The 27,891-nt window shown below is 38.6% G+C and overlaps 1 protein-coding gene across 9 annotated transcripts in view; it reads left to right on the top strand.

Annotated features, from left to right (window-relative positions):
- The first annotated feature begins 340 nt into the window (after positions 1-340).
- Positions 341-27,891, top strand: part of LOC131070973 (psbP domain-containing protein 3, chloroplastic) — a 167,998-nt gene continuing 140,447 nt past the window's right edge. For 3 of the 9 annotated variants that reach the window (XR_009112455.1, XM_058006685.1, XM_058006684.1), the window contains exons 1-4: positions 341-490; positions 688-751; positions 876-988; positions 1,673-1,738. Coding sequence is in view for 5 of the 9 variants with exons in the window: in XM_058006685.1 (XP_057862668.1) it covers positions 430-490; positions 688-751; positions 876-988; positions 1,673-1,738 (304 nt within the window). In the remaining 4 variants the exon portion in view is untranslated. Of the gene's footprint in view, positions 542-687; positions 752-875; positions 989-1,672; positions 1,739-27,891 lie in introns of all 9 variants that reach the window. The other 6 variants (XR_009112453.2, XR_009112452.2, XM_058006681.2 and 3 more) reach the window with 3 other exon arrangements.

The following is a 27,891-nucleotide window of genomic DNA, read 5'->3' as shown; positions in this document are numbered from 1 at the left end:
AGTTTTTAAAGTAGATTTAAATATAAAACTATTTCGATTATTTAACTTTATTTTGTGAAATAAAAAATTTATTAAGATTTCTTTAATTTATATTATTTTTTCTAGTAAAATTTTAATTAATATGAAAAAATTATGTTTAATTTTTTATCTTAATTATTATAATTTTAAAAATATAATCATTATTAAAATTAAATCATAATTATTATTAAAACTATACTAAAAATATTTTTGATAAAAGATTTTATCACTATTTTAAAAATAATTTATATTTTTGAAAAGAAAAATTAAATTCCCTGATCTACGGCTTCAGTGGTATTTTTCATTTGGCCACTACCGGCAAGCCTTATCTATTTTAAATATAGACATTCAAAGAGAATCACAATTCAATATCAATATTCACAGTCCACATCCTTAGAAAACTGGAAGAAAATGGAAGTTATGAGCGCACTCTCAATTTCGTCGTCGCCAAAACTCTTCTCATTTTCTCCACGTCAGCCACACCAAATCCCCAGTCTGATTTTTCTTTCATTCCTCTTCAAATGTCTGTTACAAATTCAAATATGAACATGATCTTCAATTTATTAGCAATTCAAATAGGAAAATGCCCGTTAAAGAAATAAAGCAAAATAAACTCTCAAACCGTTTAAAACTAAGCCTAATTGAGAATGCCTTTGATCTTTTGTACAGGTAATTTCAAAAATCTCAAGCATGGAAAGAAGCAATTTATAAGCTGTTCGCAGACACACAACAAGCAAGTCAATACATTTGCTGTTAAATTGTAGTTATAATTGAAATCACGTCTCTGTTATTATTTGCCAAGTGGGTTGATTAATAATTGTAGTTTTCATTAATTATATATTGCCTTTGATTTATAGTGTGACATCCCATCAACTTTCAACAAATGGAAGAAGGCAGGTTGTGTGCCAGATTATTTCTTTATTCTCGGCATTTACTTGTGTTAGTCCAGCAACAGGGGCAGCGGAACCAGGTTATTATCGCTTACCCTTGTATTGTTGTCAAATAATTGCATTCTGTTTTTGTTTATGGACTGTATGAAGGGCTCTTAAAATATGCCTCGTATGTGTGGGGTTTGTTCAAATAATTTTTTGAAGCAGGAGTGAGTTTGTTAAGTCTGGGACAAAGGGCAGGCTACTAGGTAGTAAGTAGTCTCAGAATTGCCAGAATCAAGGAATGCGGAAGCCACACACTGTAGTGTATCCATAATAATTGCATAATATGCATACACAACCATAGTTATTAGGTCCCATCACATCAGGATTTTATGGACCGACCGGATTTGTCTGATTTGGTCTGGACTTTTCAATTCCTGTAGAAATTTTACCCATTTTTCATTTTAATTATGGATTACTGAAACTTTTTGATCTCCACAATGATTTGAATTTTTCAAACCTGGTAACTATTTACAAACCACAAACAGCTGGAGATATGGGGTAATCGATACAGGGAGGCCATTTTGAAATATGGTATGGGAGTAAATTAATATAGGCACTAAGAGATAAGGGTTGAAGGATCATGTCCCTGAACCAGGGTTTCAAGGCAGCAATGGCATACATGTATTGCATTACTTAATCGTAACTGTGATTGTCTATTGATTTAGTCAGTTGTCCTTCATGTATCAGGAGGTATAGTGAGATTAACTTTTTTGTGGCAGAGGTTGAAGGTGATTATGAGTTGTACAAGGATGAGGCAGATAATTTTTCACTGCTTGTTCCCCACGGTGAGTAGCTTCTTCCTGTTACATCTCTCTAGTCTTTGTATTGCTTTTAAGATTCTAACTATGAAAATCCAAGGGTGCACACACATCCCCAAGTAATTGAATTTTTTTTATATAAGTTTCATCTGCAGTGTGGAAGATACTTGATAACCAGTCCCTACTTATCACCAAACAATGGGGATCTCCATGCTTATTTGGGTGAAAAGGCATGAAACTATAGAGAATGTAAAATATGCTATTAATAGGTAAAACTACCATTTATTTGATCTACTTACATACTTTTCATTTCTGGAGTAAAACAACAGCCTTTCTATTAGAGTTGAAACTTGTCACATATAATTTGATTATTTGAAAGGTGATCTTTTTTTTTAGCAATTCACTTTCTTTTGTCTTCATGTATTAGATGATAATAAGTTCCATAGACATTGATGTTGACCTTTTCAATAGAGAAATTTCTGGAAGCCTCACACTAGCATAACAAAGAAATGAGATTATGACATATCTGCAATAACAACTTAATGGTGGGGAGTAACTGTAGGGGAGATGTTTAGATGTTAACCTGACTTAACTTGTACTCAGGCAGATTCTCTGTTTAAAAGAGAGTGAATTCTCATCATTAACAGAAACAGACTTTAATTTCAGCTGGGACTTTAGTGATATAGCATAAATGTGTGAATATTTTTCTCATAGCATTCCTGATTTTATACATGAGAACACAAGTTCAGAGGCACATAATAATATGGGATGAATTTGCATGAACTTTGGGGTTTGGAACCTATGATTAGATGCTTCGAAAAACTGTTAGTAATAGAATGTGTAAGAGGTGCTTTGTGACAATCGGAGCTTGGATCTGCTATCATGTAATGTCCCCACTTTGAAATAGAATTTAATACTAAATAATAAAAATAAAATTAAAATATAAAAGAATACAATTAAATATAATTAAAATTTAATTAAGTTAATGAATGGTCAAAAGACGTGAAATGAAAAGTTGTGACTCCTTCAAACATGAGATATAAAAGGGAGAAGAGAACCTCATTTGAGGGGGGATAATTTGGGAAATCAGAAGTGCAGATCTGATTTAAATAAGAAGTGCAGATCTGATTGTGAAAGGTTGTGTCCCTTTCAAAGGGCAGAAATAATGAAGAGTTACACTCTTTCAAAGGGTGCTAATGGTGAAAGGGTGTGTCTCTTGCCAAAGGGCATACATGATGAAGAGGTGTGACCTCTCCCTCACATGGAGAGATGTAAAGGAAAGGAATCAAAGCACCCAATATCATCACCACCGATAGGATAAGATCAGAACTGTTATTAAGTTACAGGCAGTAACATCCTTGTTCTTGGTGGTATGCATGGGGATGTGCTTAATATGTATCTTATTATATGAAGCCTGATAAATTTATTATGCAGAATTTAATATTATTAATAATATAGACTGCAATATGTATGACAATCATACTTAATTTTATATACATTCATAATAATTAAAAGACAAATATATTCATAGTCTAAGTACTTAATCAATTCTAATTCTATTCCCCAAGGGAGACGGGTGCTATTAGGGAGTGTAATGTCCCCACTTTGAAATAAAATTCAATAATAAATGATAATAATAAAATTAAAATATAAAATAAAATAATTAAATATGATTAATTAAAAAATTAATTAAGTTAATGAAAAGTCAAAAGAAATGAAAGGACAGGTTGTGACTCCCTCAACAATGAGATATAAAAGGGAGAAGAGAACCTCATTTGAGAGGGGGAATAATTTAGAAATGAGAAGTGCAGATCTGATTTAAATGATAAGTGCAGATCTGATTATGTGAGGTTGTGTCCCTTTCAAAGGGCAGAAATAATGAAGAGTTGCACTCTATCAAAGGGAATGGTGAAAGGGTGTGTCTCTTGCCAAAGGGCATACATGATGAAGAGGTGTGACCTCTCCCTCACATTGAGAGATATAAAGGAAAGGAATCAAAAGCATCTAGTAAGGGCACCATGGATCAGATCAGATCAGATCAAAACTGTTATTAAGTTACAGGCAGTAACATCCTTGTTCTTGGTCGTATGCATGGGGATGTGTTTAATAAGTATCCTTAATATTAAATATATGAAGCCCAATAATGTTCTTATGCAGAATTAATAGTAATACTAATATGGACTGCAATATGTATGATAGTCATACTTAATTTCATATACGTATTCATAATACATAAGAAATATATATACTTATAGTCTAAATCATGTTATTACTTTCCGTATTTAAGAAGATGGGATTGAGATGTTCCAAAGAGGGGCAGTCTAAATCCAAGCAATAGGTTAAGTCCCAAGATAGGGTGGCGATCAGCGACCAATAAGCCTTGAGGGTATAGACCCAAGATAGGTAAGGGCTTGGATCTGTAAACTTTGAGGGAACCTATTGTAGTTGGTCTATAAGCGCTTTGGTAACATATGTACCCTTCTCCCTTAAAACTGAAGTAGTAGCAGGGTTTGATATCTATATTAAGAACTATGAATAATGAAATTAATCAGCTAATGAGGAAAATAGACAAGCACTTGTTAATAAGTTATTGAAGAAAATCTATCAATTTTAGTATATTTAAATAGATCAGGTAGGGGACATTACAGGGAGAGATAGAGTAAATCCACTCCAAGATGAAAGAGCCCCAAGGATGAAAGGACTGATGTTCCTGATGTCTGGGCTGAATTAGGGAGGTGGTGTCATAGTGCCCCAGACAAGCCAATGCCCTCTTTTGGGATTAAGAATGAGAAGGGATTAAGAATTAGGACTGGAGTAATGACAATATTAAGATGAATTATGGACAACTTTAATTATCTATTTTGAATAATGTAATATACTAGGTAGTAATATATGTTTCCCTTTGGGAATTGACAACCTCCTAATAGGGGACATTACATATCAGGATAAAGCCATTTTTCTTGTAAGGGTGAAAACTCCTTACCTGTATCAAGAACAATAGCTTGCAAAACATGATATCATCTGTAAAACATGATTCCTCCTTTATTGTGGTTACACCACTTAGTTGGCATATGAATTGTCACCTCAACTCTATCAACTCAGTTCATGTTATATTTCAACCAGTGAGGGTGAAGGAGAGGATGAATGCATGTATGTAGCATTTTTACCTTTTTATTACAATCTTGAGTATTGTTGTGACCTTTTCACACATCGCCCTATTGCAAATGGGGACCCCCTCTTTTGCTTAGGTGCCTGGTTGGTTTTTAGGGATTTGTTAGTTTGGTGGCAGTTCTTGATCTCCGAACAATTCACTTTTAGAATTTTGGTTAAAATTTGCACTTTGAGCTAGCCTAGATGAAGGATCCTTAGGATTGGAAGGTAGAAGCGAATGCACATTATAGACAATTTTGTAAATGTTATCAATATTGTCGATATGTTGTATGAGTTATCAAATTTTGTCATGTTGCAAATTTGTCAGGAGAGAGGTCAAGGTGAGCGAAAATTGGAAATTTCCTTCTAGGGGTCATTTTTCCACCCTTTGGAGAATAGTTGAAACCAAGTGTTAAATGATCAAGTTTGTTTCAAGGCAATTGAAGAGTGGGATCTTCCTTGTGGAGGTCAATTTTCTACTTTAAGAGAAAATTTACAAGGCAAAATATGGTGCAAAAGAGTGAAATTTTCTTGTATATCATGAATTTCCACCCCTTCCTTGTGTGGGTCGATTTTCCACTCTCCAAGCAAATTCATGAGCAATGCAAGTGGAATGGAACAAAGAAGGATGAAAAACAAGGAAATCAAAACCTTCCTTCTATGTGGTGATTTTCTGCTCTTCCTTCTAGAGGTCGGTTTTCCACTCTTCCTTGTAGGGGTCAATTTTTCACCCTTCCTTGTGCATGTCGATTTTCCACCCTTGGTCAAATTTGAATGATGGAAGAGGAAAGTGAAATTTTAAGGCAATGAAAGTGGAATCTTCCTTGTTAGGTTGGAATTTCCACTCCTAGCCCAAATCAAGTGTTGAATGAAAAATGAGAGAAGGAAATCTTCCTTGTCATGTGCGAATTTCCACTGCAAATCTTGGCGATTGAAGGCTGATTAAAAGGTTAATTTTGAAGGGGGAAATCTTCCTTCTACTTGGCGAATTTCCACTCCTTCCTTGTGCTGGTTGTTTTTCCACTCCTTCCTTGTCCAAGTTGAATTTCCACTCTTGAATGGCAAGTAAAACATAGATTAATTGTTGAGTGCTCCACCTTGATTAATAATTATCTAAATGCAAAAGCGCTAGGAGGGCTGGCTGTCTTAACAAGCAAAACAAATTCAAATTTCATTAGCAAATAAAAAATGTTTAAAAGTGCAAAAGTCAGGCTTGTTAGGCAAAGGAAAGGGTGCGACTTTTATGTGTAGTGCCTATAAGGCAAAGGAAAGATGCACTGTTCAATTGCAATTCAAATTCGAAGTTCCCAAACAAAGTCGCACCAAGGAAGTATTTCTAAATTCGAAGTCAGGCAGCAAGGTTTTAGAATTCTGAATTAAATCAGATTTTTCAAGCATTGAAGGGCGAGTTTCAGGCAAATATCGAGTAATTGGAGGGAAGAAGAAAAGGCTGATCGAAGATCAAAGCCTAAATCGTGTGTCAATTAAGGAGATCAATTGAATTCTAAGGCATGCATTCAACATTCAGGTTTAAAATTAGACTTTGTCAAGTATGGAATATCAGTTTTTTGACTTAGACTTTGTCATGACCCCTGTTAGCGGCATTATTGTACACAAACATAAGACTAGTTAATTATGTGTAATTGTTTTGGTTAGTTGGCAACCAAGGGGTGGTCGTTGCGGTGCGACGGTTGGCGCTCGCACCCCCTTGGTATCTTTATATACTTCGGAATGTAACTTGTAACGAGGAGGAGGAATGGAATAACATCTCTTATATTACATCTGATATCTATGGCATTATTATTCTGCATTACGTGTTTTATCTGTGTGCTTTAAGTTATTCACCCAAGAGGGTAAACATTTGGTGCCGTTGCCTAGACGTACTCGGGAACGGAAGACGCGGATGGCACACGGACACGATGGGCCTACCCGTCGGTGAGATTAACCCAGAGGCCGACGACGCGCAAACGGAACAATCATTGTGGGATGCAGAGCGTGATGGCAAGAGGCGAAGGGGAAATTGAACCCTGTAATAATCTCGGCACAATGTTGAGATAAATTGTGGCCGAAAGGAAAAATAATAAAAGTTTTTTTTTTTTTGTACATGGCGTGTGTTTGCTATGTATGGAAGTGATTTATGCCCAATATATTAAATAAAGATAGAAATAAAAAAGCAGAAACGGATGAGTGGGAGGCCGTGCAGAGGGCCTTGATTCTGGAGCAGCAAGTAGAACGTAGACGGAGGCTGAGGCAACTTGCCGAAGGACGACCTGCCAAAGGGTGGCCTGAGGGGAACCAAGGAGGTGTCATGGAGGGTGCAGAAGCCGACGGAAATTTCTACGCATCGCCAGAACATCGTAGGGTGCGGAGCCAAGAAGAGTTTCTGGAGGAAACAAGGTTAAGGAGAGATCTAGTCGAAGAGACCTGGGATCGGTTTAGAAACTTATCCCTTACACCACAAAGTGAGGATCACCAAAGGGAGCCAGGAGTGGGCATGGGTGACAACGAAGGGGAGGATAACCGTACGGTAGGTGCCACACTCGACAAGCAAAACACCGTACCTCTAGTCACCCACACACAGCCACAGCCACAGCCACCTCCAGGAAGACGACCCCCATCGATGGGGAGTAAACAAAAACTGTCGAAGTTCAATGGCGACGGGAAGGAAGATCCCGTCCGCCATTGTTGAACGTGCGAAACCATATGGTCAGCGAACGGTGTTACCGACCAAGACGAATGGGTAACACAATTCCCAGCAACCTTGAGAGGAGTGGTCATAGACTGGTACTCAGATATGGACAAGGCCAAAGTCGGCACATGGCCCGACCTAAAGAAGGAGTTTGGGATAGAGTTCTGCCTCCTGAGAGATGACAACGAAATAGTCGCCGAGATCTATGGAACGAAGTAGAACAAGAATGAGACTGTCCGAGCCTATAGTCGGCGGCTGAAGGAACAAACTATTGGGAAAAATGGAGAGTCAACCAGTAGATGGGTTGAAAAAGCGATGGTTCATGGAGGGACTAAAGCATTCGCTCCGAAAGAAGATGAAAATCGTTCCACCTACATCGTACGAAGACGCATACAATAGAGCGATGGTTCTCAAGAGCGAGACCAAGACATCGAAGAAAAAGAAGAAGAAGGATAGCTCGTCCGAGGAGGATGACTCGTCACAGGAAAGCAGCAGCGATAGCAAGGCTAGCAAACGGGTGCAAGCGCTGCAAAAAGACATGGAGCGAATGAGGAGGGAATTCAAAACAATGAGAAGCACTGGTCGGACCGAAGGGGACATATGGTGCACTGAGTGCAAAGAGGAGGGGCACACAAAGGGTACTTGCTCGAAGAAGGCATTCTGCGAGATTTGCCAAGTGATGGGACACTCCACCAAGGAGTGCCCATACAACATGAAAACCCGGAATACGCAAATGAACCAGGTGCTGTTCACGGAGCAGGCCACAACGTTCGCACCAGCGGGTACAGGCCAACAAGCGAACAACAATGCAACCTTGGGAGGCTACCGAGATAATCGGTGGGGAGGACGAAACAACAATAACAACAATAACAACACAAGGAGCCGAATCCAATACGACTCCAAAGGTCGACCGATGGTACAATGCAAAGCATGCAGCCAGTGGGGGCACTTCGTCCGAGACTGCCCGAAGGGAGAGGCCACACAATATTTGTGCAAATGGTGCGGACCGGGAGACCACGAAGACGCCACCTGCCCGAAGTCCGGCGTCAACTTGCTCAATGTCGAGGAAACCAAAGAAGAGGAAGTGCTGGCCGTAACCCGCGCCCAAGCCAGACATGCAATGTGCCCAGACCTGGAGATGGAGAAGCGAAGGGCACGGGAAGAAATTGAGAAAGAGATACGAGAAAGGGCGAAGGCGAAGGGTACGGCGAGTACTTCCAGCCGACCGGAGGCGGAGGATGCTATACTAAATCAAATTTTAAAATTAAAACTGGAGGTGCCTATGAAGGTACACGACCTCCTCTAGACGATGCCTCAATTGCGAACGACGTTGCTGAATAATCTCTCCCAACCACGCACCAATACCAACCACCGCACAGATGTTCCTGGGGGGTCTGCAATAGACCCCATGTTGCTGGCAGTTAACACTGGAAGGAACCCGGCCATTGTGGAGATGGGTATCCTTGGCACCATTCTAACCGATACCATCGTCGATGGTGGATCAGGAGTGAATGTTCTTCCAGAAGAAACTTGGTGGAAGCTGGGGAAGTCGATGCTGTGGCCATCTACATTCAATCTGCTTGGAGTAGATTAGCATGGAATCAAACCCATCGGGACACTGATGGGCCAACAAGTTACCATCGGGACACAACCCTTCATACTGGACTTCGTGGTAATCCCACTAAAGAAAAAAGGGTATGATGCGGTCTTAGGGAGAGGGTGGCTGGTGGCAGCCAAGGCCACCCACAACTGGAAGAAGAACACTCTGTCTATGGAGAATGGAGGAAGGAAGTTTATCATAGAACTCGGGACACAGTTGGTTAGTGAGGAACTGGTATCATCTTCGGAATCGGAGGGTGAAGGAGAAGGCAACCTGAGGAACGAAGGACGAGGCTGCAGGGAGCTCAACGACGAAGGGATTCTCAAACTAGGAGAGTGCTCCGAGGATGAGATGGGGTCATTGAACGGGCTCTTCCACTGGCAGATGGAGGATTATGAAATGTTCCAGAGCTACAGGCTCGAAGTAGAGGAACCAGAGCAAGTAACAGAGGAGGTGTACCTGCCAGAATACATAGAATATTGGAAGGGAGACGCCCCAAACCTCGGTGACGTAGATAATCCGCAGATCAATTGTGTCGACAACGATTGGAACCTTGTGTGGAAGGCCGCACCTTTCAAAATCTTTATTCTTCTTCTTCTTATGTACGAGAAGGAGACCGTGGTCCCTGTAGAATTTGTGGTTCCAGGTCTTCGGATGGCCATTGAAAATAGACTTGCCACCAACGGATCCAAATTGAAACCCTACCACGTGAAGCGCGTAGGGGACCCGAGAGGTCGGAAGGACACCCGAGAGGCCGGAGGGGGACCCGAGAGGATGGAAGGGGACTCAAGAGGCCGAGCAGGCGACTTGAGAGGCACGGGACCAACGCGGGAGACTCTTGGGCGAGGAAAACCGAGAAGGATGAAGGGCGATCCTAGAGACAGGGGACTCGAGCTGACGACTCTCTAGACAACTAAATTAGGAAATTGGAAAAAAAAAAAAACACCGTACAGTCATACGGGTCCGTACGACAGTTGACCATACGATTGGAAAAAAGAAAGAAAAAAAGGCGCACGATGGTGGGGGTCACCGTGCGGTGGACCACCGGCAGTGGAACCATCGAACAGTGGGACCACCATGCGGTGGACCATCAACGGTAGAACCACCAATCGGTGGGACCATCGTGGGTGGACACCCGCACATAAAAGCCCCGCATAAGTCCGCACACGCAAAGGAGAAGAAATAAAAAACCCCGCACGAAGAAAGACACGTAGCCCACGCCAAACAAAAAACAGATGAAGAGAAAAAAAGGAGAGACGCGCACAACAACGTAGCCATACACGCAACCCCCACACAAACCAACACATAGCCATACGGTGGAGGGGTGTTGACCGCACGGGAAGGTGGCCGTACGATTGGAGGTGTCAGTGTTGTTGTTGACCATACGGGGAGGTTGTATGGCCGGGGTGCCATCAGGGACATTACAGTGGAAAAAAAAAAATAAAAATGACGATGACCAGGTTGAAAAATCATTCGATGACATCCAGGACGCTGAAAATATTAGAGTGGAGAAGAAGGGTTTTGACATCTTAAAATATCACAGAAATGATGCACGCCATGGACTTTCGTGTGGTTCTGAGGGTACCTAGGGCACTGCCCCTAGACCCCAGTTTATTTTTGAGTTACAGTACACTTGTTGGAGTTGGGCGAAGGGCATTAGAGATGTCACGGTAAGTGTTGTGGTTGTCCGTACTGTGAAAGAAGCCTGCAGCTAAGCATTGGCGGGGAAGCCATAAGCCGTAGAGGGAGACGGATTTGGAGGTTGGGAACAAACAGAGTTTGAGGGAAGGCATTGTAGGTCCGTGCAGTTGTATGACACCAGAGAGTTATTCAGTTCAGTTATTAGCCTTTGGGGAGTGTGATGGAGGATTTGAGGTGTCTCCTAGCCTTTGTGCCAGCGGGTTGTGGCCACCTCCAGGCAGGAATGGTACGCTTTGAGGAACTTGGAGTAGGTCTCGGCTAGACGTGAGGTTGCCTTGGTGGATGTAGAGAGGGCTTGGGAGGAGCTGACCACCAGGTTGGAGGAAGTACTAGCGTGAGACTTAGCTCAGCGTACCCAAGAGTTGAATGCTGAGAGGGCAACGCCGGTGGCTATCAAGGACAAATTGGCTAGGGAGACAGTATCATTTGAGTAGCAGTTGGTGGAGGCTGAGACTGAAAAGCATGTTTTGCAGACAAGTTTGGTTTAGGCACAGGAGGATTGTGATGTCAAAGGAAGCACTAATGGTGAAATCCGCACTTGAGCATCGGATGGTAGTAGAAAAGGGTTTTCAGGCGAGGACGCAGCAGGTGTATAAGTTTCGGGCTCGATTGGCGTCAGCAGTTCTGTTTAATGTCATCTCTATTTTGTATTAAGTTGTCCGGAGACGACTTCTTTTCTTTTGGGGGGGATGATGTTAGCGGCATTATTGTACACAAACATAAGACTAGTTAATTATGTGTAATTGTTTTGGTTAGTTGGCAACCGAGGGGTGGTCGTTGCGGTGCGACGGTTGGCGCTCGCACCCTCTCGGTATCTTTATATACTTCGGAATGTAACTTGTAATGAGGAGGAGGAATGGAATAACATCTCTTATATTACATCTGATATCTATGGCATTATTATTCTGCACTACGTGTTTTATCTGTGTGCTTTAAGTTATTCACTTGAGAGGGTAAACAACCCCTGCCATGACACCAATAGTCATAGCCTCACCAAGTAAATTAAGTAACATCCACACAAAGAAAATTGTCACCTAACCAGCACTGATTCTTAGAACGGTTTACACACATCAAAATCATCAAAGAGGATATTATATAGTACCGATTAGTATTGATTGAATGAAATATTCCTTTACTGGCACCGTTCTGATTAACATATACCTAAGGTTGTAATGAGGGAAGGATGACAAATCATAATTAACAATAGTACCCATTGGATGCGATTCATATACTGAATGTTTACACTACATACTTAGAAGTTGATATTACTCAGTAAGAGTTTTGGTATCCGACATCTCTATAACAGTGGAGTTAATCGGTGGGCATGGAAAGATCGGATATTTTATTGTGATGGTTTGTGCAATATTCTCAGTCTTGTGAAGTCCGACAACCACTTTGCATTTGAAGTAACAGTGCAACGAAGAAGAGTCTTAAAATTGTCGTGCTGTTATTATTCCTTCCACCTTCCTATGTTTGAAGTCGACCAGTGACTACAAACACCGATTCCATTCATCTCAGCAGAGTTTCTTAGCATGAACAACTAGAACAGAAGCATAAGATAATTAAAGTTGTTGATGAGAGATGCGATCAAGGAAAAGAAGCATGTAATTAATCAAGTGATTAAGGAAGAAACACGTCTCCTCACAAGGGTCACCTCTCCTCCAAGAGGTAACAAGATATTCAAGGAGGAGGAAGTGACGGGAAAGGGAATTTAGGATATAGACTTTGCAGATCCAAAGGGAAGGAATGGACTATCGATAAGAAAAGATCATTAAGTCTGCCAACAAAGATAATACAGGGGAATCAAACATATCAGATCAGAATTGTTATTAAGTTACAGGCAATAACATCCTTGTTCTTGGTGGTATGCATGGGGATGTGCTTAATATGTATGCTTAATAAATGAAGCCTGATAATGTTATTATGCAGAATTTAATAATGATATAAATTACAGATAATAATATAATAATTATAATTATAACATAATCTGCTAATTGTTCTACATTAATATACATACATATATATATATATATATTAATAATATCTAAAAATAAATAAAACTATATAAATATATTAAATATAAATGTATATATATATATGTTATATTACCAGTGATACTGAATCCATAAAAAATATAGATATATATATCAAGGAACACTGTTACTATCAAATATATTAAATCTGTGGTATATGAACAATGCTTACATTGAAGTGTCAATAATAAGATAAACAAATAAGACAATTCAGATTGATAATTATGTAATATCAGAGACATCAATAATATGTTCTTAAACTGTCCTAAATCACAACCAGTTCTATACCTTCTGTTCCCAAAGGGAGATGGGTGCTGTTAGGGATGGGTAGAGTAAAACCAACTCATGAAAGATGAATCCCAAGGGTGAAAGGACTCCTGAAATCTGGGCTGCAGGCCCCAAGGGTGAATGGACTGAGTTCCAGTAATCTGGGTTACATTGAGATGGTGTCAAGCACCCTAGGCAGCCAAGCCCTCTTCTGGGAATAGGGTCAGATTGGTTTGGGTTTAGGCATGGTTTTTAATGACATCATAAGTCATATTACAAAGAATTAGTTAGTTATGCTCAATTAATAGCAATAGAAGGTAGTAACATAGATGTTGCTCTTGGTAATTGACAGTGTATAAATAGGGGACATTACATATTTACATACATAAGAATCTAGGGGTGCACATACCATCCATACAAGCTTCCAAGATATCCAACTGATAAGATGGTGTTACTTGAAGTGGTAAGGCAGTTATCCAAATTTGATTTTATTTAGAAGGAAAAGCATAGATGCAGGGTATCCTTTCCTATCTCAGTTGGCAAGATGTTTGAGACATGTCATACAGTCCAAGCAGATGAGATAGCTAATACAAAATTGTAGTTTTATCAACTTGGTATATACAAGCCTAGATCATACTTTGATCCTCATCATAGGATTCATATAGAGGAAAAGAAAAGTTACAAGCATAGAGTCGACCTAGAAGATTATTGGGCAAACCTCACGGATGAATTTGCAGTTAGAAGAAAGATGTGGTCCAGGATGTCAGTTGACTTCATTAAAAGATGCAATGTTTTTCTAGTTCCTGATCAAGTGAAAGATAATGGAGAGTATGTATTGCCCCAATACGAGCAAGAAAAAGATAAACCTATCCTAGCACCAAGCTACTCACAACTTGAGCTTACAAATATAAACACATTGATGAAAGAGGTGATAGATAATTCAAGATGGTGGATCGACCAACAAATTGACAAGTTGAGAAATCAAGGTATACCCCTTACATTTGGTATGGCAGATGATGAGGATTCTTCTTCTGATGAAGATGAAGCAACAAAAAGTAACGAACAAAGAAACAGTGAGGGAGAAGTTTGAGTCTCCAGGAAAAGAAAGGATACTACTGAGAGTCCTCAAGCAGGAAGAATTATGGGAAAGGAGGTTGCTAGTGTGGAATCTTGACGTAAAAAATAAAAAACAGGTGCTACTCAATCAATTACAAGCACTTCATCAGTTGGAGAATTGGAAATGAATCAAACTTCCATTGCAGAGAATGACTCGAGATTGGAACATGGAATGAAATTTCGAGATCATGACAATGAATGCCCTCTCAAGATTGAGCATCATTGATTATCAATCGTCTTGAGGTGGAAGAGGCAGTTGCAGGGGAGGATTTGGGAAATTCTAACCAAAACACAAATGAATAACTAGATGAAGTCAACATTTCGGCCTTGAGAGGAATCAATGATAATAGTCAGCTAGAAGATGGAATAGAGCTATCTACAACACTTGATTGGTTGAAAGAAGGAAGGATTATGAAACTATTAGAAGAAGTTCAACCCATTGAAGACATAGATGATTTCTTTGCAAGGTTGGCAAAACTAAGGAACAAAAGAAGGCAAAGAAGTTCTCCCATATCACAAGAGACTGTTTAGGATCATGTATTCTGCAAGTGGCAGTTTCGATGCTTGATAAGCCAAGAGAGGTAATCACTCCAATGGAATATGAGGTTACAACACTTGATCTCGGACCAACAACAAAAGAGCAAGAATTTCAAGAGTTAAATGATTCTGCTAGGGCAATCCAAGAAAGACTCAACAAAACGGAAGAGAAGAAAGATAAGTTGGAATTGGAGAATATGAGATTAAAGGAGTTCATACAATGGTTGATGAAACTAGTAAGGCAGGAGGATGATACATTTGTCCCACCAATCTCCATTCTACAGGAATCATTTGAAAGTTTTGAAGCCATGAGGAACACAAATCAAGAAGGAAGTGGAACGAAAATATTTCAAGATAAGTTGAAGAGTTTTTGCAAGGATTTGTTCAAATATATGATGAGATAGTATTGTTTAAGGGAAGAATCCAAAGTGTGGAAGACCAATGGGGAGATTTTCCAATGGCACAAGATAAGACAATTCCTCGCCTCAAGATATTAAAGGGGACTCTTATGCAAACGTTAATTCAAGAAAATGTAATTGAAGAAGGAAACATCTATGATTTCAACCATTGGTATAGTTCCTTGATGATGACTAAAGCAACACTTGATAGAATGAAAAGGGACTGTGAGAAGATAGAAGGATCCATCAAGGAGATATAATCAAAGATCCTTATGTCCTTGGAGGAACTATTAGGGAAGGAAATGAGTGAGGTTGATGGTTTGAATTTAGAAGAATTGAAGGAGAAAGTGAAGGCCACTTATTTTCAGGGGTTAGAATCTATCAAGGAAAACCAGCTGAATGAAATCCTTTCTTTCATGATATTCATGAATCACCTCCAAAGACAACAAGAAAAGTGGGAGAAGACCTTTGAAGCATACACCGAGGAGTTGGATGTGATAGAGCTACAGTTTGATGCCCTGCCAAGTGTTGCCATGGAAGAGCTCGAATTGATCATGACCAAATTCATTGAATATGGTATTAGGGAAAGAGATAAGGGGAATCAAATTCTAGAAGATAGTTGTTAGATGATTAGGTGTCATCTAATTTTCTCATTGGGTCTTGCTCCTCGAAGTTTGTGATGAAGAGTATTCCATTTTTGTTGCAGAGTATTTAATGATTTTTAGTAAACCCTAATTTTTGGGATGATATCGGCCATCGATTCTCGATCAATTTGGGCCCTTCATTTGTAATAATAGCTCTATATAAGCAAGCTCATTTCATTTTTGTCATAAGAGACTTATGTGAAATTGTTGCAAAAATATTACCAAAGTTAATACAAACTCATTGAAGCTAAGTGAGCCTATGTGTGATTTTGGATGTTAGCATGGTTTCAAATTTCCCAAATTTGGATTAAGAGTTATTGTTGCATTAAGTTACTTAGTTGAATGGAAGGCATTGTTAATGATTTATGGTGAAACCTACATGTTCATACCATTTGCAGCTTGTTGATTGCAAGTTGCAGTGCATGGTTAGACTGAGCTTTATTCATGGTTAAGCTCAATTGATTTACTATCATTGATTCACATTTCCTTTTGTGTTAATGTGTGTGAGCAATTTGAAAATCTTTCATATCTCCTTAGAAGATTGCATCGACTTTGTGTGGTTGTTCCTAATGGAAAAACAAAGTTTGATTGGGTTTCATTAAGTCATTGATGATTTCTTGCATTGGTAGAACTAGATTAGATTCCTAAACCTTACTCCTTTTGCATTATCTTTACAAGAGAGCATTCTTAGAGGTAGTTAAAAGAGTTGAATTGCAAAATCTTAAGTCATCTTGAGGAAAAGGATTGATTGATACCCTAGAACAATTGTCTAAGTCCCTTTGTGTGAACCAGCATTCCCACATTCATAACTGAATCTATCCAAGCAATCAAGTCACTTAGTCTGCATTGTAAACCTTGGGGTTTTCTTGATTGATCTTAACCCTTAGCATTCAAGATTTCCTTTTTCAAGAGAGGGTAGGATATTCTGTATTCTATTCTTTATATGATGTGCATAAAAACAAATCAAGTACTTTGTTAATTTTCCAAGAAAGAGAACCTACACCAATCTGAAGTGCTTAGATCTTGAATAGAGCTTGTCAATGCATTTGCTTGTAGTGTTTAGCAAAAGTATGTAGGAATCTTGGGTAGGCTCTTGTTGACAAGAATTCAACTTAAATTGAGTTGTTCACTTGTGTAAATTGTTTCTAGGAAAGAGGTTATGTTGGCCAAAATGTATTGACCAACTTTAGTGGTAGAAGAAGATCCTAAGCTGCTTCCTTTAGGAGAGATTTTGGCCATGAATCCATGGTAAGATCATATCAGCAAGGAGAGGAAATCATATCTTTTGTAGAAGGGTTGCTAAAATTGTTTTGTTTGGAAACACAAACAATTAGTAATGAGAAAGTAATGTTTGTTTGTCAACCTAGAATTCCATAGTCATATCTTAGCTTGGGCATGTGGTGACTTTCATGTTGCCATTTATTGGGTGTCCAGTAGACCCATTACAAATCAATTCCTTCTGCATCTTCAAGTGTCAGGCCAAGAACTTTCAAGTATCGAGTTCCTTTATTGATAAGATGATAAAATGGTTTGTTGATGGGCATTTTGACGGACATGGCGTCAAGTAGGTAAGGTCACAAGATCCCTTCACCTCTCTTGAAAGGTGACTAACTTCTGGAATGAATTAATTCACCCCAAGGTCTATATTACTAGATCATGGTGATGCAACAAAACTCAGTGATCTATGTAGTTGTCCCTTTTCAATGGGCTTGTGGTATGGAAGTTTGATAAACAACTAAATCACAACAAATTCTGTAAGACAAGTGACTAGTTCCCCAAAAAATAAATATTCAGATTCAATGAACATCAACAAGCATATCCAAAGACTTGATGATTTTCAGATCCAATAATTTTGGATTTTCAAACCCTAGATCTGATCCTTGTAATGGCACTTGATAAAGATTAGTTGTAATGACCTGATTATTCTCATTAGGGTTTTAGTGAACCAAACTAATTCTTCTTGTCACTTAGGTCTGAAAATCACTAATATATCCTTCTTCAATTAATCCAAAGAATTTATAGATCTGGAAATTAAGTGATACCAACCATAAACAGCACATGCCAGACCTTAACTTAGAACAAGTTATGATATCAGTTCATAAACATTCATTAGATGATAATATAATATAACTCTGAATTTATTCAAATTGGAACAGTCAAAAGTTTGTACAGCTGGTTATTGAAAAGCATTATTTGCATTATCAAATATAAAGAATACAAGTGGGTTCAGTGTGACTGTTTCACTACTAAGCTGTAGATCAACCTCCAGATAGGTGCAGCTGTGCAGATGCTGAGGAAGCCCTATTTGGCTGGTCTAATCTAAACTGCCCCTGATATGAGTCTGCTGATCTGCGGTGGCTTATTGATCAAGACTTTTGACTTTTGGTTGATGACAATCCACCAAATCTGATCGTTGTCCCTGGTACAAACAGTGCTGATTGTATTTTGGCTACCTATTATAATGTCTCCAGCTAGGGTAGATATGGGTTTGATAGCTGCCTGTTTCTTCACACTTGCATTGATTACGTTGTGTTGTATTGCTCACTATTGTAGGCACCTCTGGACAAGGTAGGCTGGTGTGGGGAACCTGTAGTTGATGATTCCTTGTACAATTCTAGACCTGGTGCAGATCTGGAGTGGTTTATTGATTCCTGGGGCAAGATCTGATCAAATTCATACTATGTCCCAAATAATTCTTCAAATGGGCAATGGATTACTACTGGGCAAGTAGGAGTGTAGGACACTGATCCCAGGCAAGGTGTAGATCTGAAATGAAGCAATTTTCCCCACACTAGGCCAGCGACTCCAAAGAACAAATGAAAATAGTGAGAAAGGGCCGAGGATGGGGGTTTCATCCTACCTTAGATGAGTTGCAAACTAAGGTTTCCGTTCCAGGTCACAAATTAGCCAAAAAGACAATAACTTCCCTTATTTCAAACGCCACGCCATGGTGCCACTTAACCATATTAATACTCAGCTGATAAAGGTGCCTGGGACCCACAATCTGGGCACCAAACTAAAAACATAAAGTTTATTTATTTATTTTTTTTAATTTTTTTTTAAAACCACTTATTCTATTTTTACATATGGGTCAAGCATTTAAAAAAAAACACTTTTCTTTGCTGGACGAATGCGCTGAAGTTGGCCTCATGACAATCCTCCCTCTCCAAAATTGCTTGTCCTTGAGCAATAATAAATCATGGAGCTCCATATGTTTCATGTTAGTGTCATGAGTTCTATTAGCTTCCCTATAGATATCATACTGAAACAACTTCTGCCAAAGAAAGTCATGCATGCATGAAGGCATTGATAATGTTGAATTTGTAATAACTAATATCCCCTACCAGAATATTTTGTCCAAACTTAGAAGTTGCTTGACAGGCATTCAGTCAAACTCTTTTCAAGTAAACTGTTCTAAGCGTGTTTTGGAACTTTTTTCTATAAATTAACATCATAACTTTTTAAAGCACTGCACATGAGCTCATCAACTGTTTGAACTTTTCAAAGCACTGCTATGCGTGATCGGTCCAAATAAATGCTTCCTTCTCTGTCAAGTCTGTAAGAGGCGCTACCTGTTGAGAGAAACTCTTGATGAAGCGACAGTAAAAACCACAAATTCCAAAGAATCCCTTCAGCTGGGTGAGGTTCTTGGGTGGTGACTAATCAATAATAGCCCGGATTTTATCCGTATTAACTCTAACACCCTCAACATTGATAATGTGCCCCAAGTACAATAATTCTGTCAAACAAAAACCACATTTGGACTCCTTGGCATACAAGGACTCCCTCTCTAGAATGCTCAACACCAAATCCAAGTGAGCAAGATGCTCATCCCAAGTCCTGCTGGAAACCAAAATATCATCAAAGAAAATGAGGACAAACTTCCTCAACTGGTGCTGGAAAACCCTGTTCATACAATACTGAAAAATGACTGGAGCATTGGTTAAGCCAAAAGGCATAACCAAGAACTTGTAATGTCTAAAGTGACACCGAAAAGCTGTCTTCTCCAAATCTTCCTCCCTAACCCAAATATGGTGATATCCCGATCTCAAGTGTAATGCCCGCCAAAATACTCTAGAGAAATACACTAACCAACATACAATAGAGATAAATTTTGTTTATAACATCTACTAATACAACATATACAACTAACTACTCATATGCATTTAACATCCATTAACAAGATATACAAGTTTCCATCATGAGCATAAACAGAAAAGCACTATACGCAAGCGGAAATAAACACAACTCTATAATTAATCTTTCCGTAGGGTACCTCAATGTCATTACTTACAACTTATCAAGACCATATCCATATATGCATAACTTCATATTTACTACCATGATTCAATGCATTCTAACTCAAATACAACTGTCCTTTCATACATACATAAGATACCCCACAAATCTATCTATCGAATACATCCATTTACAACGCAAAACCTATTTAACCCCTTAGGTTCATTTTAAGAGCATCAATACCAAATGTTCCTAATCCCATCTCACATCATACTTCTATCATAGCACAATATCATATAATCATTCCTGAAAATAAGATTAAATCAATTCCTAAGAATCATAACTCTTCCTCATTTAATTAACTATCACTTGTCTAAATAAGATCACATCAACTAGTACTATTTCTTTCCGATATAAATAAACATATAGCTATTCCAACACATGATCTCAATATAACTACACATGATCTTTAACCATTTCCTTAGTAAGACTAGAATATCCTTTAAGATCCATTACATTTCCCTAGGATAAGCTAGATCAATTTACCTAAACAACATAATCCATTCATCTAGAAATTTTCCCTTTTCTTAAACTAGAGTTATAACAACAATTGCTATTCCTTCAACTTAAATTCCATAAAACTATACATAACAAATCCATCTCACAATTTCGAATACCATACAAGTGCATAAGTACTAACTCTCTCTTCCACATAGATCTAATAATCTAACATTACATAATGAATATCCAATACATGATAACACATGATACAATTGTTCAATATCTTCCTCTACAATTACAAATCATCATGACACAATGTTTCCACTTCAAGTACATAGAAATCAACTCCATAAGATATCCGCATAATGAAGAAACAAGAATCCAAATCCATGCATGCTAGCATCCAAGAAGAGCATCCCAATGGAAGAAGGCATCAAACCACCCGACCATGTGGAACCAAAAAGGAACTACCCCCTGTGCTAGGAGATGACATAAGGTTCCAACTCACACTCTAGGCTGACACCTAACAACCAAAGGACTCAACACGGCATCGCAAGACATCATCATGAATGCAACAATCGACCACATCACAACTCATGACTACAACATAAAGCATAGAAACCTCCAGAGGCACATCCACAAGAAAAGCATAAGGAGCTAGGACTCACATGTAGGGAAGAGTGTCATCACATGCTATCAAAGGATATCCTAGAACTCAGTCCCGACATTTGTGATACATATGCGGAACCGTCTCAACCTTTGAGGAAATCAAGGGAGTTCGGTTTATCCGGTTACCAGATCTACCACCTCACTCTGGTTACACTACCAATCCAACCATGAGATGGGGAGACACATACATATTTCTTATCTTATCAAGATGAGTTACCACTACCCAACCCACCTATGATTAATTTATTAGGTTATCACTTGATCCTTACAAACAACCTCCAATGAGCTGTCCAGACGGTCTAGACCTCGACTCCACAACACAAGGAATCCTAGCAGTCCATTCCTCATGACCTCAGTAGACTCATGGAAGCCCACTCTCCCTAACCATGCTCCTAGGCCTTAGGGTAACTCATGAGCATAAGGACATTACCATAGCAATCATGAAGCTCAACATGGAATGCATCCAAAAGTCATAACACGACTGATACAACTGAAACATAAATGATAGCCATCAACATACACCAAAGAGCCACATATCAAGAATCAAGCCATAAGCTCACAGTGCCAAAATGCAACAATAGAATAAGCCTCAAGAAACACATGAATAGGGGCAAATCATGAATCCAATGACATCACATAATCCTCTACAGTGAGGCACATCATAACCTCTCGCTGGAACTTCAATAAACCATCCTCAACAACAAGGATCCACTCAACTTGCTAGAATAACATTATAAACCTCAACGGTCAAGCACAGAACCACTTGCCGGAGCCCAAATGGATTCAAACACAAAAAATGGATGGCACAGAGCCCCAAAACCTTAAACACATCATATCCAAGCCTCTGGAGTCAAAACAAATCATAAAAACCAATCAAGGGGGTAAAACTGTCATAACAAGTACTGACACCAGTTTAGCGTTATTGTTCTCTGTTTTAGCGCTTTTGTATGAGAGAACAAAATTCATGAAAACGGAACTTAGGCTGATACAAACTTGTCCAGATTTGACCCAAGACCTCAAATTGACTCAAAAGTGACCTAGATGATCCACAAATCCATAATAAAACCCAAACAAAACTCTAAATAAGCCAACCAAACCAAATAACAATGAATCAACGACATCTACTGGCAATACCATGCACAAATTAAATCACAGGGACATCCAAACCCAAAACCAACCTACCAAAAGGGAAGATGACCTAGTAAGGTCCTGAAACAAGATTCTTAATAGCAATTAAAGCCTCCATAAATCAAATCCAATACACAAAGCAATTAACAGGAAGATTATTACAAAACAAACAAAATCCCCAAATGCCTATTCCCGACAAAGCACAAAACAAGATGTCCACTCGAATGCAAATCTTTTCCCAAACTTTTCCTTTCGAATTACTGATGATAAATAAACCAATTCAATCCCAAATCTCCCCCAAAACAATCTTTTGCATACACTGGTAGACAATCTTTCCTAAAGCAATGCTGAGAAAAGGGTAATCAAACACCGACTTGGAGAAAGAAGCAAAGGCAAGAAATCTGATGAAGAGCACTTGAAAACTACCGAGCTTCAATGCAAATCCAATCCAAAAGCCAAAACAACAATCCTTCAAACAAACTCCAGCAATCTCCCCTAAATCCAACCCCCGTGAAATGCATAGGAAGCCCAATGAATTCCAAAAATCAAAAACTCAAAACTATAGTAAAGGCCGACCAATCAAAATAATCCAAAAACTATACATTATACCTACCCCAAACATAAATTCGAGGCAAATATTAAATAAATATAATATTTACCTACCTCCCTCCATTCGGCCAATAAAATAAAAGTGTAGCTAGATAATATTAAAATAACCAAAACGAGGGGGTAAAAAGCAACCCCATAATTAAATAATATCCATGGATAATAATAATATTTATCCATTCAATAAGGCAATAAGCCTAAACAGCAACATAAATTAAATAACAATTATTAAATAAATAATAATAAATATAAACAATAATAAATCCAAAAGGGGCACAATTAAATAAATAAATAAAATAACATTAAGCCCCAATAAATAAATATCAATAAAAACTCAATTAATAAATAGATAAATAAAAAGCTAATTAAGCAATAAATAAATATCAAGGAATCAATTAAACAATAAATAATAATTAAATAATTAAATAAATAATAAATCAAATAAATAATCAACTATAACAATACTTTCAAATCAACATTACTAAATAATACACATTCATCACCTCAAGAAGATCGACAAAGGTCGAACAACAACTCAAAACTCTAACGCCAACTTGTGTCGTGGCACAACTGATAAGGTATACAACTTAAACCTAGAGTGTGTGAGGGAAACTATGTCATCTCCGACAACTTGCCATTGGGATAAAAGCACACTCAGACCTATGAAGCCAGGTGGAGTCGGTGTCTGGTACTTGCAAAACTGCATTCAACACTAAACACAACATATACAATGCATATACATCATAATAATCAGACATGTGATAGAGAATCACGATGGCATATCATGCTCGCTATGAGTGATATGACATCATCTCTACTCACAAATACACTTAGAAGACAACCACGACAACCAAGCACTATCATAGACATCATTGTATCCTATATAATCATGATAGGGTTAGCACATCATAAGATATCATCAAATCACCATAAACAAATATAAACCATGCATATGAAATGAGCACATAAAGATCATCAAATAAAAGTCCATCATAAAATAGTCTATGAATATCATCATCCTTATGAAATCATATTGTCAAGTGCAAATATAATATGTCTATCGTCAATAATGAAGCATCCAAATCATACATAAATCCAATCATAGCATCACAAAATAGTCTAAGCTATGCCAATATAGTCCATCGATGCACAAAAACGAAAGGGGAATCCGGGAGGGGCACTACATCAAGTCTATCTTGGATAGTAACATGCTCCATGCAATTCATCAATAAGCTCATCAATGTGCAGAATTGGGTACCGTTTTTTAATTGTTTTCTTATTTAAAGAATAGTAATCAGTGCACATTCAGATTGTTCCATCTTTTTTCTTTATTAAAACAACTAAAGATGCACAAGGGCTTTTTCTTGGCCAAATGTGACCCATATCAAGTAGTTCCTTAATGGTCTTTCTCTATCTCATTCTTTAACTGCTTAGGATGCCTGTAGTGGGTGATGATGACGGGTTTCACACCCTCCTCCAACTCTATGATGTGCTCTATGCCCTTGTTTGGAGGTCTCCTAGGTGGTATATCACTAAACACCTTAACGTGTTTGGTCAATAATCCTTGTACGTCTAGAGGATAATCATGCTTTTGCTCCTCTAACTCTGTAGGCATCAATACACACTCTGTAGCCCACTCCACCTGATCATGCCTGATTAGTCTCTCCATCCTCTTGAAAGAAATTGTGCGTAGACCACCATCCGACATCCCTCTTGACACATGTTCCCTGCCATTTACCTCAAACTTCATTTCCATTGTATGCAAGTTGAGGTAAAACTTTTCAATTGCATGAAGCCACTTCATGCCCATGATAATATCCATCTCACCAAAACCAACAACATAATAATAAACCTGGAGCTCATAATCACTCAACTGCACGGTGAGATTGAGAATCCCTTGGATGCATGTGAGAGTGAAGCCATCGACAACTCTCACTCTAAACCCCTCAAACTCCTTTGCCTTGAGTCCACGTCTAGCCACAAGCCCCTCATCAATGAAGTTGTGTGTGGCAGCTGTGTCAAGCAATGTGATCACACATTGTCCACCCAAGACTCCTCTCATCCTAAAGGAACCCTCTTTTTGTATGTTAGAGAGTTGTGCTACTGGTGTCTCTTCTTCTGCTTCCTTTTTTGATTCCTTGGATGAATTTTCGGCCTCATTCTCCTCTGGATCAGATTGATGATCCGAAATTTCAGAAGTAGATTCATCAGCATAATAGTATACATTTTATTTGCTTTGCCCTTCATAGGGCACTTATGACTCGATTCCCAAGGACTTTTGCATTTGAAACACAGTTTGTTTCTCCTCAAGTCATATATGGTTTCATCATTCAATTTAGGTGCCGATTTCTTTTGCTAATCTGAAACTCTTGGACAAAACTTACTGTCTTTGTTAGAAGAGAAAGGTTTTAATTGGAATTTACTTTTTGGGGCAGCAAGCTCCATGCTACGTGCTTTCCTCATGGTCTCCTATAGAGTGGAAGCTTTAAATGCCTTTATCCATCCACGTAAGGGCTCCAAGAGTCCCTCACTGAATAGGATCACAAGTCTCCTCTCTGTGATACTAGGCATCATCATGGACAATCTTTAAAAATCAGAAATGTAAGTCTCCAAAGAACCATACTGTTTAAGTTGGGCAAGCTCCCTGAAACACATCTTTGGATCCTTCCTGTCAAACTGTTTGATGAGTTTAGTGGTAAACTCATCACAGGTGGTAATAAGATTGTGACCTAGTGTCACCAAATCGTGGTACCACCACTCATGCGCTACGCCATCTAGGTGTAAAATAGAAAACTTAATCACATCCTCCTTTGGCATAGGCCTCAAAGAAATGAAAATGTCCAACTTCTGGACCCAAGCTCTTGCAGTGCATTTATCACTACCATCAAATTGTGGCAAGGTTACCTTGCTCACAACTTACTGCTGAAAATCCCTTTGACCCTGAGGTGCTCTATGCTCTGTCCTAATTGTTGCACCCGATCTTTGCCTCTTCTGGTTCATAAATCGCTCAAACATCAACATCTCCTTGATCTTAGGGGGTAATGTCATATACTCTATGTGATGTAGTCTAATCTCCTTGGCCATAGGAATCTGTGGCTCTTGCCCTTGAGCGTGTGTAGCTTGTGTTGCCTCCCTATGAGAAAAGGTAGGCTACAGGGGTCTAAGCACTGAACTCGTAGAGGTTCCCTTATTCTCTATAGCACGCTAATTAGTATCCTTGCCAGACTCACTCCTTTCATCGGTTTGCATAGTGTGCTGAGATGCACTATGTTGCCTCATTTGTCCTAATAACTAAGACATCATGTCCATCATGGTGTCAAATTTCTTCTCCATTTTGTTGTTAGGACTAATTGATCCTGCGCATCTTTTGTCATTTTTCAGCCATCCATCCTATAACACTATCACTGTCATTGGATGAACTCCCGTGAAGACCAATGATACCTGAAACGGTCTCACCTTTTGGAACATGTGGTGGCTGCCACTGTGTTGTAACTTTGTGGAACTCATGAATTTTCTCTACACTAGATGGTAGGAAAACTCTACTCTGATACCACTGAAATATCCCACCCCTCTGTGGATATTCAATTTTCTGATTTTTGTCTCTTTTTTGTTTTTTTCTAATTTCTGATTTCTACGTTTTTGAGATATAATGAAATAAATTGCAGGAACTTAAAGACGAATGCTATAAAACCTTTCTAAACACTAATAATTAAATTCACTTTACAAAAACTCAAGAACTTTATTGCTGATTAAATAAAGAACAGTACATTCTATAATAAAACGCCATCTAGATAACATATAAGCGGATTACATAGTACAGCCAGGTTGGAATGAAGGTGCAATAGCTAGTTGGTATGTGTTGATGTGTTTTTTATGACACCTTGAATGCAAAATAAAATACTAAGTATTCTATCCTCTCTTGAACAAGGGAACCTTATATGCTAAACAACATGATCAAGTAAGGCAACCCCATGGTTTCTTTAGTCAGGTCTTGACATGCAAATTGGATAGACTTAGTTGAAATGATGTGATTTTCTAGTAACACAAAGGGACTTAGTTGAAATGATGTCATTTGCTAGTAACATAGGGACTTACGCTTTGCTAGTGGAACTTGGAAACTAACTTAACTTCTCAAACAAAGAAAGATAAAAAATGATAGGGAATCTAATCTAAAACCTAACAATGCAAGAAATGATTGCTGAATTAGTGAAACCAAACCAAGCTTTGCTTTGCCATGAAAAAACAACTACACAAAGATGGTCCATTCTCCTAAGGGTACGCAAATGATTTTCAAATCACTTATGCACATCAACACCATGAACAATGAGCATAGAGTAATTGAAGTTAAGCTTTCAGTATGAGTTCAGACTAACCATGCACTTCAATTTGCAATCAACAAATTCCAAATAGTATGAACATATGGGCTTCACCATTAATCAACAATAAAATCTTCCATTCAACTAATCAACTCCATGTAAACAAATCTAAAGCTTGAGAAGTAGAAACCATGCAACATGTTGAAACTCATACAAAGATCCACCTCATCTTCAATGAAATCAAGTATTCATTTCAGCAAAGTCTTGGCAACAGTTTTTTCTCTTCCTCCTACTCTAATCTATTCTGCTCTACTACTTCCTAAATATCTTCTATTCCTTCATTATTAACCCCTACACATGAAAAGGCCAAGCGTTTTATAGACTTTGTATTATGATTGAAGGGCCTAGATTGATTTGAAATCAATGGCCAAGATTTGGACAACAAAACCCTAATGTGGGGTAGTGTTGTGACGTATTCACACATCGCCCCATTGCAAATGGGGACCCCTACTTTTTGCTTTATGGGGTTTGTTTTTCTAGGTCTTTTAGGGTTTTGTCTGTTAGCCTTTGCATTCTGAGTGTTGCC

The sequence above is a fragment of the Cryptomeria japonica genome, chromosome 4 (genome assembly GCF_030272615.1).
Source record: "Cryptomeria japonica chromosome 4, Sugi_1.0, whole genome shotgun sequence".
Taxonomy (NCBI): domain Eukaryota; kingdom Viridiplantae; phylum Streptophyta; class Pinopsida; order Cupressales; family Cupressaceae; genus Cryptomeria; species Cryptomeria japonica.
The sequence above is the reverse complement of the archived record's forward strand: the minus strand, read 5'-3'. Positions and strand labels throughout refer to the sequence as shown.